Source organism: Terrapene carolina, unplaced genomic scaffold (genome assembly GCF_002925995.2).
Source record: "Terrapene carolina triunguis isolate 2854851 unplaced genomic scaffold, T_m_triunguis-2.0 Scaffold85, whole genome shotgun sequence".
NCBI classification, from domain to species: domain Eukaryota; kingdom Metazoa; phylum Chordata; order Testudines; family Emydidae; genus Terrapene; species Terrapene triunguis.
In genome coordinates, this window is record NW_020664436.1 from 55,164,489 (window position 1) to 55,180,388 (window position 15,900).

At 39.1% G+C, this 15,900-nt stretch overlaps 1 protein-coding gene across 1 annotated transcript in view; it reads right to left on the reverse strand.

Moving 5' to 3' along the window:
- LAMA2 (laminin subunit alpha 2) overlaps positions 1 to 15,900 on the reverse strand; it is a 337,406-nt gene that overhangs the window by 53,004 nt on the left and 268,502 nt on the right. The window contains exons 44-48 of the mRNA XM_029911052.1: positions 12,245 to 12,361; positions 8,291 to 8,473; positions 5,993 to 6,147; positions 3,362 to 3,505; positions 2,317 to 2,450 (exon numbers count right to left, since the gene is read on the reverse strand). Coding sequence (XP_029766912.1) covers positions 2,317 to 2,450; positions 3,362 to 3,505; positions 5,993 to 6,147; positions 8,291 to 8,473; positions 12,245 to 12,361 — 733 coding nt within the window. The remainder of the gene's footprint in view (positions 1 to 2,316; positions 2,451 to 3,361; positions 3,506 to 5,992; positions 6,148 to 8,290; positions 8,474 to 12,244; positions 12,362 to 15,900) is intronic.

Here is a 15,900-nt window from a genome sequence, read left to right on the forward strand (position 1 = left end):
TTAGTGATACAATAATGATGCAAATTAAAGGTCTTCAGCGTGTGCTCCCTCGATTCTGCTTTAAGAATACAAAACCAGCCCTGAGTTCTTCATCTTGATCCTAAAAATCCAACTAGTGTCTCCATAATCTAATCCTTCTAAACACTGCTCCACTCCTCAAACTTGTGCTACTGTAATTGCTTCCCCTGCTGATTTAGCAGTTTGTTCCAGTTGCTTTAGATCTAATGCCCTATATATCACGAACAACAGCTTAATAGGCAATGTGCATTTGTAGGATGTCTATATCATGTCCTGACTCCATTTTCTGCTGAAATAGTTTTCCTGTAAATGAAAGTCCTGTACTACTGTGACGTGCAGTTATTTCAGTATGTGTAATATGAACTCAAACCGCACTAACCTGATGAAGATCTTGCATAAGTATCCCAATTTGTGTTTTCCCAGCTATAAGATTTAATTGAGCCAGCATTTGGACACTCTGCCGTAATTTTATTTAGCTCTCTGCTTTGAATGGCTTATTCTGTGATTTCATTAAATTGTTTAAATTGAACATCATTTCCCTCTTCTGAAAGCTATGGACATAATAGAAATTAAAACTCCTATTTTTTCTTCCTGTCTCATTTGATGACTATTTTATCTTTTGTGTGTCTAACACTATGTAAAATTAACATATTATGATGGGAAAAGATTTATTCAAATTAGGATTCATGTTCTTTATCTGATTTCATTTGATCTGATATTACATAAATTATAGGGATTTGTTCATCACTAGCAAATAAAGGACACATCATATACATAGTACACACATGTAGCATGGTTTGCTATTAAAATATTACAGCTCCCTTTGCAAATAATTAGTGCTGAGATGATATTCTTTATGCATGAAATATAGTGTTCCTTATGCTAAATGCAGTAATGTTATCTACTTACCAAAGCAAAAATTATAAAGATTTTAATAGTGCCTACCCCTACAGTAAATACATAGTATGCACAGAGATTCAAACACATCTAGTTTTTTTAAACTAACCTATTTTTTTGGTCTTAATTGCCGTACCAGATGGTATGCACTTCAGGGAAATACCAATATAGTGCCTCCAAATATATGGATCAAGAAGCCAACATAACTTTCAGCTATTAATTTATCTAAACTTCTAAAATTAAAAAACATTCAACACTTGCTTTTTTTCCAAAGCATGTAAAAAATCTGTGTTGTTTAAACGGACCAAAATATTTTTAATGTTGATTTCCCATAAACCACATCTTTTCAAATGTTTTCAGCATGAAGGGGCATTGTACCTATTAGGTTGGCATGTTGAGTAAGAATCAATGTACTGGGATGTGACAGGCCATCCATTCCCAATACCGCGTCAAACCAAGAGGTTTTGAAAAGACACAATTCATTGAAAGCCAGAGAGAAAAATATAGTTTTCAGTTTGAGTGCAAAAATAGCCTTTAACTTTTAAACATTTTAAAAATGATTCTGTGCTAATGAGTAACGTTTTAAACGTTATTATCAATATTTATTTGTACACACACATATGATGACACAGACCCTGACATGAAGTGCTTACACTCTGATAAGCAAACAGACAAAAAGTAGGGGAGAGGAACAGCAAATACAACTGCATCTTTTAGATAATCTATCCCAAAATTCTTGTCTACTAAGCCACAGTTATTTGGCTAAATTCTTGTAGGCCCCATGCTAGAAGTGTGTCATAAGAAGAAGTTTGGAGGAGAGAGTTTGTCTTACTGATGCATTGAGGAAAGGTGTTCCCAGCACAAAGCGGCATTTGAGAGAAGTGGAAGTGGGGGTAAGACTGGCATCACTGACAGAATAGAGGGCTGGGGGCTCCACATAAAATACAAGAGTGGCTCAGGAAGGAGGGGCAAAGATGTGAAGGGTCTTAAAGTGATAACAAGAGGCTATAACATGAGGAGTAAAAAAAGGGGAGCTTTTAGTTGTTGGATTTTGTGTGGACTGAAGGAGGAAGGGCAAAGAAGTACATGGGTAAAAGCAGATTATGGACATTAAACATGTGTAATATATTTCAATAGCAGTCAGAGAGACACGCTGTGTAACACATTTATAACCTCTTTGGCTACAAACTCTCTGAAAATGTACTATTGGACACAGGTTCAAAAATCCATTAAACTGGATTATATTTATCATCGTCAAAGGTACCTCTTTTTTAAAACTACTGTTACAAATGCTGTATTTAAGAATGTGACTCTGAAGAGAGTGAACCTGACAGATTGCTTGCTCAGTTTCATCATTTTTTGGGGTAAGAACTAAAGCTTGCAAATTAATTGAGTACTTGCCTAGAGGCTTCAATTCGGTACCAAAATGCATCATCAATGGTCAGATCTGGATACTCAACCCGTCCAACGCCAGATCCCACATCCCACAAGAAGTTCACTTTGCCTTTACGCATCTCTATGGCCAAGAAGTCAGTCTAAGACACAAAAAACAATCTATGGGATAAGGAATCAAATACTGGGATTAGAACAATCCTTGTAAATCCCTACCCTTTCAAGCTTCTGAAGATCATTAGTAACCTAATGGGCCTCAAGACCCATGCTCACATAACAAAATTTATACAATAACTCCCATGAGAGACCTAAGTTCAGTCCTCAACCTCTTAGCCCCAGGTTCCCATCTTGCCAAGTGATGTGTGTCCACACAATGCTGGATCATTGACTGTCTCTCAAGTTGTTAACTGAAATACTATACAAACATTCATTTGGCTGGCAATCCTAAAATGGAAAATGCGAGCATTTTATAGGTTAATACACACTGCCATCCTAAATCTTCATTTATAGTAGGAAAATAATGCATAGCTCAGGATGTTAGGAAAAGAACACTTTTTCCATTCATTGAATTATTATTGATGGTTCTAGAAGCCTGTCTGCTGCAGGGCTCATGGAAAACTGAATCTTTCATCTCTACACATTCCTGAAGTTATAGTCTTGACTTGAAGTCATAGTAAGCAGGATCTTTGACAGATTTAAGATGATTAGCTACTTCATTCCCAAGGGAAAATACATGAGAAACAAACCAAAAGTCACCCCCGTCATACGGCAGTTCTTACAGCTGTAATGCAGTTCATAAAGGAGTATCAAATTTGATTCCTAGCTAGAAACAAAATATTTGCCCCCTATGTTATTTCTAAAAACCTATATTAATATAAAAGGCAATATTTTTTGCTTCTTCTATGAGAAACAGTAACTAACTAACCAGTAAAACTCCCAGGCTCTATGATGTTTCTCTGAAGCCTCTGGGAAGAAACATTCTCCTCTTTTTTGTATGTCAGTGATCCAGTTTGATTGAGAAACTCTGACAAGGGAAAACTGAAACCACACTTACAAATTTGGCACTTCCAAGATAAAAAAGAAGGTTGTCGGCTACTGCTGTCTTCACATTGACAATGACAGTGTTGTAGCTTCCTTTCTTTATTTCCGGTCTGTACGTGCGAATGCAGTCACCTCCAGAAGCCACAGAGACTTTGATCTTCAAAGAAAACACAGCAGAGAGAACCCGAGTTACAGCTCATTATTCCAGAGAAAACTTATGGGGCTTCAGAATAACTGCAATCGGATTGTGCTTTTGTTTCATTTCTGTGTCACATGTATTATTGAGGAGTAGGCATTGGTGCTTGCCAGTCAGTATCTGGAACACTGAAATGTGATTTCCTTGTTTAGGAGGATGGATTGTGATCAAGGGTAGTGGTAGCTTAACCTGGCATTCAGACATGACATCAGGAGGAAAATTTATTTTACGTTAAGAATTACTACAGTAGATAATGGGGAAGCTGCGGTAGTTCAGGTGGTGGAGATATTCAAAAGTTGGCTAGATAAAAGAATAATAGAGACACCATCTTGACTTGTATGGCTGCTCTATTTAATAAATAAATAATAAATAATAATAAATAGTAATAATACCTAGCTCTTATATAGCACTTTTCATCAGTTGATCTCAAAGCACTTTCTATCAATAATTGGTTTCATAACTGCATGGTTCTGTAGTAGCCTCCAACTGAGACATTCTTCACCACTATATATTCCAGGTTTCCTTGTTTTATATTAAGATTAGATTCCTTTTCCTGTCAGATGTTGCTAGTTCCATTTTAATGGATCCTTGTTAAGTCTTAAATATCATAATCTATTAGTGATGACTATAAGTTCCTTTGACATTGACTGTAATATTAATAACCATGATCAACTCAGTGGGTATTAAGGTGAATGGCGTACACACTAAAGAAGATATTCCACAGTAATTACATGGACCATTTAATGGCTTCTGGATTCTTGGTACCAAAAGCAAGCAAGCAAACATTGTTATTTGCTTTCTCCAAGCTCTCTGGATACAGAAATGAATTAAAGCCCTGATGCTGAAAATCACTGCAGTTCCTGCATAAATTTAAGCATGTGAGTCGTCCCACTGAGGTCATTGTTACTACTTATGTGCTTAAAGTTATGTAGGTTCTGAAGTTACTTTTTGGATCAGGGCCTACTTAGAATTCAGGTTTGGTGAACTGAGGGAACCCAGTACCTCACTGAGGGCAGCAGAGAGGACTGGGTAGGGTCTGAATGTGTCATGTGAGAGATATGTTTTGGGGGGCACTAAAAGTTTTGTTGCGTTCATGGATCATTTAGTTTTAATCAACTGATATTTGTATTCTATATTTGTCTCAGGAGTGTACACTTATAATGGGGTCCTATTGCAGCCTCCAGACAAAGTTTTAAAATACTAATTTATAAAATTTAACTATTCTGAAATGTATCATGCTACATTCACAAAGATTTAGGAGCCTACATGCTTGCAACCATTTATATGTTTTATGAGAGCTTTTTATGAATCTGAAAAAAAAAACATTGAAAGGATAAAAGATCAAGGACAATAAAAGAACATGGTTTACTAGTTAGCAAAGACAATCTAGAGATCCAGACGCATTTCTGGCCCTTCAGACATAGTGCTATGTGAATTTGGGCAAGTCATTTAAATTCTCTCCATGTTAGCTTTCCCATCCATAGAATAAGGATAACAATAGTGTACAGAAATGCTGAGAGGCCAAGTACGTTGAAGTCTTTGGATGAAATGTGTTATATAGGGAAAAAGGATGATGATGATGAAGAACCTGCCCTTCTGTCTTACCTATATTTCTATGAGAATACGAAATGCACTTTATCAGATGGAGCAGACATGCCACGGCTCCATTATTGTGCATACGTTCCTTTCAGCCATTTGTGCTCCAGTATGTTGGTTTTGTTTGAATTATACAGGAGCTTAACTGAATGTTCATCTCTTAGGATTTTCTTTAAGTTTTCTTGATTATTGCAGGTCAGAAGCCAAATAAGTTTATTATCACTAATTGATCCCTGAGTTTAAAAATATAATTACATTGGAGATACAGACTTTGGACTCAGTAACCAGGTAAGGAAATATTAACCCAACCAAGGGCCTATTCAATTGTTACCAGGAGAAGTAAATATCAAGAAAATAGGAAAGCAAGTGCACTCTACATTTTCAGTTAGCTTGAGATGGTCCAACTAGGGGCCAAAAAGCAGCCAAATCTGCTGCTACCAAACCCATGTGTTTCATAAGTAATGGAACTCCTACAAAATTAGGTTTTTAATACCTATACCCATGCTGAGGCAGAAAACATCATTTTGGTATTGTTTCAGTATTAATTTGTGCACAACTATCGAAATACGGAGGTATTTTCTCTTCCGTGCCCTCTCCCTGTACCCTTATCCAAGTTACCCCTCCCCCAATTGTCCCATAGTACTAACATTCCTATAGGTATTCCTCATTCAACAGGGCTGTGTTGTAAATGGGGAGCAAACCACAGGGAAAAACCAGACATCAGGTTCTGTCTGCCTAGATATTTATACTACACTCTTTACCATAGGTATTTTGGACTGGGATGGCTTCTTTTGCTGCATGAAAGGATACAAACTACCCACAACACAGCGTTACTGAAAAAGAAGTGCTTACAGAATTGGCCTGTTTCCGGGCTTGGTTTATCAGTTCTTTTATCTGAGAGATGTTTTTCCCCAAATTATCCTGAAGTTCTTTGACTGGTTTGAGTTTATCCAGTAGCCGATCTGCTTCCTTTTCTAGGATTTTAACAGTGGCATCTGCATCAGCAACTTCATATGAAAAAAAAAGCAGAAATTTAGAAGGGAGAGTCTGATAGAGTGGACACAAACACCAATAGCAAAATCCAAGAAAATTCTTACTGAAAATTCAGCTTCCTGAGACAACCGTGGGGATAATAATTTTAGGAATGTTTTTAGACTGATTTTAAAATTGCAATGTGAGAAAATGGTAGCGGTACGGATCAGTAGTTATATCTGAGATTGGTACTGGTAGAAAATACTGTGGTACAATACAGCTCCAAGTTCAGAGTTTACCTTTCTTCTTTACTCCTGCTTTAATGAAACATGTTGGATTAAAAGAGCAATTTATTAGTTATTTGCACAAAATTTAGAGAATTAATTTTTAACTTGGTTATACGGTCACAACTAGGAAAAATTTTATCCTGATCACAAGTTTCAGATTATCCGATGTGCAATAATAATTGTGATTAAAATATTATACAGAATATTAGCCACTGCATATATTTTCCCATCTCTCAGATCAACTCCATTAGTTCACATAAGGATCTCATCTCCTCTCCCCCTTTCCTTGAGTTCTAGAACAACTGAAATTCCCTCCCACATACAGCCATCCAATAGTCCCACAGCTTTCTCAATCTCCCTCAACCTCTAGAAGATCTGTAGAGTAAAACATCTGACTTGCATGGCAGCTGGTGTCCAGGAAGGAGAGTCTGTGCGGCTGATATAGTAGGAGGGCAAACCAGTAATAGGAAGGCAGCCTCAAAAAGTTTGGATAAGGTCCAAACAGATATCCAAATTTTGGATGTTTATCCAAACTGAACAATAAAGATATGTAAGGTTTACCCCTTACTAGGCACAAGACACCAGGTTCTTGAGAAAAAACAAGAGCTCCTATGTTAATCTCTTTCTCCTCACTTTGAGATAAGGCATATTGCTTATGGTACATCCTGCGAGAATAATTTAAATCTTTAGTTCCATTGTTGCAGCATTTAAAAAAGTAAATGTTCTAATGCAGCACCAAAATGTGACACTATGTAAAAGCTTTTGCGGTAGGTAATGAGGCAGCAGATACTGAAAAATATATATATACACACACACACACACTCACTCATGCATTATATATAGTATATATCTGATGCCTCATTGCCTTGACAATGCCTATATAAACACACATACACACATACTGATTTCTGTGGGTAAGGTATAGAGACAAGAGAGAAACAAAAGAAAATATTGCAAGATAATATTTTTTAAAAGTGCAAAACACAAAAGCCAAGTAACTTACAGGAAAGAATTTGTTTGGAGAAACTCATTACCCACAGCCAGAAATACACAACTAGAACTTAGTTATCAAACTTGGGCAGATTTAAACAGGATAAACGGGTGCCTAACTGCCAATCTGATCACTCATCCACGTGACCTAATTTAGGCTTCCAACTTCAAGTGACAGATCCTTTTGTCTTTTTGTTTCTGAGACAACATATTCCTGAACACAACAAATGATATTATATCTAGGATTTATTGAACTATACAGCATGCTGCAATTTAAATTGTTGAACTTTTCCCACTAAACACAAAGGGTCTTCCAGTGAAAATTCTAACACAATCATCACTATATGATAGCAGGAGTCACTTCAATGCTAAAATACATGCAAACAACCTCACTGGAAGTTGCTTTTAATTAGTGTGCCTCAGAACTGCCTTTATGCTCTATAAAGAAGACAATGATCAATACAAAAGGTGTCATTAAGTGTATCCCTAACAGAACTCATTAGCTGATTAACCTAGCACAGGGGTGGGCAGGGAAGCTTTGATGAATCTAGAGGTGGAATCTCCAATCAATGATAGCTTCTTCGATTCTTCTCCCGCCTCCATCCATTTAAGGAATAGTTTTTGGAGCAAATATATCCACTATGTGTTCATTCTGCTGATGCTAGACTGTTACCAGCAGCAATCCTTTAGATTCAAAGGCTTTTCCATCTTTAAGGCCTGTATAATAATATGGAGGCTATACAAAAAGATTCCTATTACAGCAGTGTACTCTAGTAAGATCATGTACTGAATTGTAACAAAAACTATACTGATGCACTATAAATCACATCATGGCAGCAGGGAAAGATCTTTCTTTTGAGGGGATGAAGGGAAAAGCATACAAACAAAATAAATATCTTACTATTCTTGGTGGAATCTTTCACAACAGCATTTGTTTTGGCCACATCATCTGCACATTTGCTGTAGTTGTTCTTTAAGCCAAGGAGGTTCTGGTTAAGGTCTTTAATCCTAGCCAGTACATCATTTGCAGTGGTGTTAGCTTGTCCAGCTTTATCTTTAGCTGCTTGCACTTTTGCAGCTGTATCTGTGGGCAAGAAAGGTTCAAAATGTCAGAGCAGTCGTGAATACAGATGGCAGAATCAGACCCTCTATCTTTCTTGACCTGACAGTTGCATCTTTAAAAACAAAAACAAAAAACCAGAATACCCAGCCTTGTTTAAATGTAGAGAATGAAATATCTTCTTAGCCAGATTATTTTTTCTATGGAACCTTTCCCTGTGCTAGGAATATCTGATTAACCTTGAGAATGAAAGTGATGATCTTCAGAACCCTTGGTATGAGGGAGCACTTTGATGTGTCGGTGAAGACAGTACTGAATATTAATCTACATGATCCACATAACTCAGCTGCTGCTCTATAGTTTATGGTTACTTTGAAGTACAGCTGAGTGAAATATTTGTGGTAATAATATTTTTCATCAAAATGTGGCTCCTGACAAATTATCTGAACTTCTGTGAAATTGAGCATTTTTTCCTTTTGCAACAAAGTTTTGAGCGAGATGATTTTCAGTGCTAGGTGTGAAAATGCTGTGGAAGCTATTAGATATTGTTGATTAGGAAAGGGGAGAGCTCAGTGGCTAAGGCACTAAACTGAGGCTCAGGAGATCAAAGTTCAATCTCCTGTTCCACCACAGACTTCCTGTTTGACCTCAGGCAAGTCACTTAGGCTGCAATCTGGGAGGAATTCTGCTTCTTGAGGAAGGATACCGCCCAGAGCACTCTCTGGGTGAGCTGGTTCTGAAAAGCCAGCTTTGCTTTGGAAATACAATTGAACCCTTTAACACTAGTATTATTAATAATATTTTACAAGCAAAAGAGTGGGATCTGATTATTTCTTTCCCTATTTTTCCCCAAGGTGTCTGAATGTATTCCTTCTGACCTTCCTTGTGTGATAGCCACCTTAGAATAATGTAAATTCAGGCCACTGTGTTGCTTTAATTTGACATTTATTCACTGCATACCTTGTACTTACTTTTCAGCACACTTATAAAATACACCCATTCCTAAGCATGTGGGTCCTTGTCCTAAAGTGAACTGCCCTCTTACTTTGATTCCTGCTGAGCTACTTTTTGTGTGTGTCAAGCCTGAAGTATTAGTTCAGGCCATTCTGTTTTGTTGAATCTTTGATGAGCCAGGGATATGACTAGAGCTGTTTGCTTTTCCTTGTTAATTCCCCTGTTTGATAACCAATTTACTACATTTTCCTATCTTTGACATTTATTTGCTACAGATTTTAGTCTTTGTTTGAATCATATTTACAAAGCACGCCATTCATGCGTGTGTGTCCTTGTCCCAGGAGCAAGCACGCTCTAACTCTAATCTACATTGCCATTGATTGCATACTTCATATTTCTTATGCTTTCTTCACATTTAGTATTCCGAGTCCTAAGGGCGACGGCCTTCTGAGGTCCATTCTGCTTGATTGAGACATCTATCTGCACACAGGCACACCAGTAGCTGTTGCAGTAGCGTCACAAAATTAACTAAAGTGCACATGACATAGCACAAAATCTCATGAATGAAAGATTTCAAGGATCTGGGTGAATAAAATAGAATATCCCCAGTTACGTGAAATCTGGAAGATGCAAAAATGCGTGAAATGAATTGGTGAAAAATTTTGCACGGAGCTTTGTGTGCAGTCCGTACTTCGAGAATACCTCAAAATGGATAGATCAGGGGTCGGCAACGTTCGGCACGGGTAAGCACCCTGGCGGGCCGGGCCAGTTTTATTTACCTGCTGACGTGGCAGATTCGGCCGATGGCGGCCCCCACTGGCCGCGGTTCGCCGTCCCGGGCCAATGGGGTCGGTGAGAAGCGGCGCGGGCGAGCGATGTGCTGGCCGCGGCTTCTCGCCGCCCACATTGGCCCGGGACGGCAAAGCCAGTGGGGGCCGCCATCGGCCGAATCTGCCGCGTCAGCAGGTAAATAAAACTGGCCCGGCCTGCCAGGGTGCTTACCCGTGCTGAACGTTGCCGACCCCTGGGATAGATTATAACTTTTCTTTGGTGCAAATTTCCAGGGCATTTTTTCAGTTCATAACAACAATAAGCAGTTCTTTAGAGAGAACAGGCATAGCAAACTACATTCTGAAATAGATGATAGAGCTTTTTTGTTTTCTATAAACAAACATTCAGTTTATAAGTGTCCACTATAATGAAGGTATAATGTATTTCTCTGTCCCTTACTAGCATCACAAAAGGTATCAAATATATGGAGCTCTTGCATATTAATGAGTATGAAAGACTCTTTGCTCTTAGTTATAAAGTACAATAAGTTGCATAGCACTTTATGATAATAGAAGACAGCCTGTCCCGGTCCTGAGGAACTTATAGTCTAAATAAGACACAGCACAGCAAGTAATGACAGAAGACAACGATCTGAGGAGATGTGGGGAATGGAGGACAGATACAACAAATAAGGATCACACAGTTTTGTTTCTGAAGTTGTTGAGTTTAGTTCTGATTTTTATCAATGTTGTGTTTTACTCTTCCTATTATTTAATATTATTTTTCTTCCTTGTTCAGATTGGGAGAAGAAGGTCAAGCATGACAGTAGGAGCAGGTGACATAGCAGCAGAACTCAGTGGTGGACAGTTAATGAAGGAGATGAATTTTAAGGAAGGAAAGTGAGGACAGATGGCACGCTGGAGCAGAAAGGCAGTTACAGGGACAGGGTCAACATGCAAGAAGTCATGGAGGCCCCAGTGTGAGAAAAAAAAAAGAGGGCAACAAGGTACAGTGTAGGATGTGAAATGGGATGTCGAAGGAAAAAAGGAAACAGGGCAGAGCAAGGACAAAGTTGTGAGCCACTGAGATGCTGAGCATGACACTCTTACACTATTTTAATAATAATTACTAGAGCAATCATTCATTAAGAGCTTGTCTACATTGGGAAGTGATTGTGAAATAAGTTAAGGTGTGAATTAAAAGTGCAATGCAATTCCACACTAGCTCTCTGTGGACATTCTTATTCTGCACTAAAAATGCCCTTGTACAGTTTAGCTTAATCCATGAACTCTTCAAGTGGAATAAGTGTCTATATGGGGACCTAGTGCAGAATACTTATTCCACAATAGCTATTCTGAGCTATTTTCCCATGTAGACAAGTCCTAGAGCAATAGTTCATTAGCGTGGGTATATTTCTGCACATATCAATTTTTATATATAAAGAGTGCAGGGCCATTAGTGTGGAACACACAATCATTTATTTAATTCACAAATGACAGTGCTGGGGAAACGATATACTATTTACAGAAACTACCATGATTCACTGTTGACTGAGCAGTATTCTAAAGAATAGATGGACCAAAATGACTCGCTCATTTGGGTCTCTCTAGATACAGACTCTCTGGAGTCCTTTGGGCAATTTGAGATTGTTATTTATCCCAGGTCTCCTTGAACTGTTTGTTGATGCCATCATCTTTGTTCTTACCATTCTGGGAAGCACTGTTCTGAAAAGAGGTACTATCAGGAAGGACTCACAGCTTCTGGAAAAGACTGAATGGCTAACGGTACGCCATCACTCCCTTCCAGAAGTGGGCCATTTGAGAATGACAAAAACATGGCAGCCCCTAAAAGTTCAGAATGCAAATGAACACCAGGCATTTGTGTTCAGTTCAGTTTCCCTCTCACACACAGCGTACATTCATTGTGAAAGAGGCACTGTGGCTGAAATAGCAGCCAATGGATGGAGTGTATGTAGACAAAGAATAACACCGATACACATTTTTTTAAAAGACGCAAGATGACACAGTGAAGCACAGCTGAGCCCAGTGCTTCAGCACTTTTTGTACTTACCATTAGGAATGGCTGCCAGCTTTCCAAAGGTGTCATTCAAAGCTCTCAGGAGATCAGAATTCTTTTCATCAGCATTTTTCAACCTGTTTTGCATACTATTCAAGTTATCCCCATTTTCTGCAGAGAGTACACATACAAAAGAGCTTTAACTCGTTGTTTTCACTATGCTGTGTTTATGTAACACAGACAGACCCTGGTCATCAGCAAGCAGGTTCAAACTCGGGACCTCTGAAGCTTAGTGTATGAGCCTCTATTGCATGAGCTAAAAGCCATCTGGCTCTTAGCCAAGCCTGCAGCAGACTCATCAATCTGTAGCTGGTCTAGGTGCCATTAGACAGGGACAGAGTGCCGCACCAAGCAGGCACAGGTTACATTTACACAGTCATTTGGTATGTACCGTAATAAAACAGACCATGAACAACCCATTTGTCATCAATATACATATATTTAATTAATTTACTAAGTTACTGCAATGAACATATGTAACACTCAGTTCCAGGGTTTACTAATGCTATCTTCTGTATTTTAAAGGCACCTAATTCCTTTGTATCTAAGTGCTTGATTTCCTTAGACTACTGTATGGTGATATGTGGTGCTTATAGAGGGATTTTATTAAGGCTCTCAAAGCACTTTTATGTACACAATGCTCCTGTAAGCTATGTATACAAAATAAGGCAGACAGAGGCTAAGTGATTTACCCAAGGCCACCCAGTGAGTCAATGGCAAATCGGACAGAGGACCCAAGAAGCCAAACTACCAGACCTGTGCTTTAAAGATAGGCTACATTAAACTTTTCTATGGTAACCTCACAAGTTCTTCTTCAGGTGTTTGCCCTGGGCCAATGGTTCATCCATTTTGTGTGACAAAACAATACAATCAGGGTAGTGTACTATCACCATTAGCATGCCTATTTCCCAATTCTTGCGGGACTTTCTCAAAGTAAGGCAACAACTGCTGATACAATGTCCAGAGAAAGGGCATGAAACCATATTAGCGGCATCATGATCAATATTAGGAGGCTACATCAAGAAAAAGTTATAATGAAATATGCAGATTGATTTTTTGGGGGAAAACTTGTTTGTAGATAAAAGCATATATCAAAATTTGTTTAAACTGAAAAACTAGTACAAATCAGAGGAACAGTAATGTGATAATCAGTACATGAAGGATGAAACTGACATTATCCTTCACAGATAAGTCGATATTCTTCACAAACTGTTTTGCATAACAATGCTATTTTTGCTGGAACAACATGCTACATAAAAATGATTTTTCAGACTCTCCAGAGAGAGGCTCCAACTGAGGTTATTTAGAAATCTTTATTTCAAAAAGTCCAGAGTAGAGTTTGGGAAAGAAAATGCTAGTTAAGTCTGAAAACACCTATTTGGGGGGGACATTTTTAATCACTTATTCCCATTGTTATGGAGCTCTTTGGAGCTGAGGAACAGAAAGGTGGGAATTTCTTGGCTCCAATGCACTCGCTGAATCAGAATAACTGATTGAACTGATAGCAGAAGACGGAGAATAATTTGTAGAAAAGGGGATGGGGTATAAACTCTAACTGTGACCTTCAAAAGTGTAGAAGTTTAGTGAAATTAAACACATTAGTAGTTTGAATACTTATCCAAACAGATGCCTGTGGCGTCTACCAGACTAGATCAAAGTCACCTTTCTGGTCCCCTGATTATAGGCTGACTAAGGGTCAAAAGAGCTCCCAGTGTGAGTTAAATTATTGGAGAGACTTGAGCAGGGCCGGCTCTAGCTTTTTTTGCCGCACCAAGCAAAACAAAAAACAAAAAAACCCACAAAAAACGGCAGCCGCAGGGAGGATGTGGAAGGTGGTCAAGGCGGCTCGCAGGGGGGTGAAGGGCGGCACCCACCCACTCCCTCTGCCTGTGGGCAGCCAGGCACTGCAGCCTGCTCGCAGCTGGGCAAGAGGGGCTCCCCCCTCTGGCCTTGGGGTTCCTCTTAGCTGGGCTCAGAGCGGTGCAGGAGGCAGAGGCCTGTGCAGGCGGCGGGGAGTGGCGTGTCCCGGGGAGCCCGGCGGCATGGTGAACGGCGGGGATCACTAGTTCCTGCCCCCCCTGGGCCGAGGTCTGTGTCCCTGCAGGGCTGGGCTGGGACTGGCGGAGTGCGGGGAGCCGGTCGGGGGCTCCGGAGCTGTGGACTGGGCTGCCAAAGCAAACAAACAAAAAAAGAACCACGGCAGGGCGGCCGGAATGTGCCTCCCCAAGATTGGCCGGAATGCCGCCCTTTACAATGTGCCGCCCCAGGCACGTGCTTTCTCGTCTGGTGCCCGGAGCCGGCCCTGGACTTGAGACATTGGTGGCACAGACTGAAAAATCTCATACTGCCATACCTAAGGTTCAACATCAAATTAAATAGTTTCAATGTATTGTCCACTTTACCAAACTATTAGAAGAATTACTGTGTGAGCAATTTGACTCTATTATCTATGCAAAGAGTGTCGCAGTTGTGTCTACAAAAACAACAAGGAGTCTGGTGGCACCTTAAAGACTAACAGATTTATTTGGGCATAAGCTTTCGTGGGTAAAAACCTCACTTCTTCAGATGCATAGAGTGAAAGTTACAGATGCAGGCATTATATACTGACACATGGAGAGCAGGGAGTTACTTCGCAAGTGACAGTTGTGTCTGTCTCACATTGACCTGAAACAATTATTAATTATTATTATTATTGTTTGTATTACAGTGGCACATACTGGCTTGGAACAGGTTGGGACCCCTCTGTTTGAGCTGCTATACAGAACAGTATAGTAAGACAAGAGGATTTGAAGAACTTTGTTAACTACTTTTAATTTTCTCAGTGACTATTACAGAATTCCAAAGACTTTTTTAAAAAGAGAAAGCATATTTGCTTTTCTCAGGACTGATGGGTATTAACTTTCCTGGATGTGGCTTGAGGGAAACCAGTCAATAGATTATAAAAGATTAAAATCTCTCAAAGATGGATGTGTACAGACAGGAAGACAAATTGTTATTTTTTAAAAATAAAATCTAAGAAAACTGTACATTACCTATAAAACCAAGATATGCATTTTTGTAGATTATGAAAAGGCTTGAAGATTTTTTGTAACTCTCAAAACTAGCTAATCACTTACTATCGGTGAATCGAATGATTTTGTGTGTCAAAAAATTCATATTTTCCTGATTTCTTAATTAACTGGCCAAGTGTATAGTATTCATTTGGATACTGAATATTTTTGGATAGATGATCTACTCTATGCTTGAATCCCATGCGCTCTAATGGCAGCACAATAGCTGTCTCTTTGATTGATTGACCAATTATTGTAATGAATTAACAGATATGTATTTAGGTTTTTTATTCCTTTCCAGGTGATTTATTTGAAGAGTATTAACATTGGCCTTATAAAGTGAGGCTCTTTTTTTAGTAGCTTGCACTTTTTAAAATGCCTTTTTAAAAGTTGTATTTTTAAAAAATGGGAAGAAAAGAGAGAAAAAGTGCACACGCATCCGCACAGCCTCTGGGACAGGCAGTGCAACAAAGGGCAGAAAGAGAGAGAAAGTCACAGGTGGGAAAGGAAGGGAGCTGAGGGACAGCAGCCACTGGAGCATGAGCAGTCATCCTGATGGAGGATGAAAAAGGAAAGGATTAGGAGCCGGCCTCAAATTGG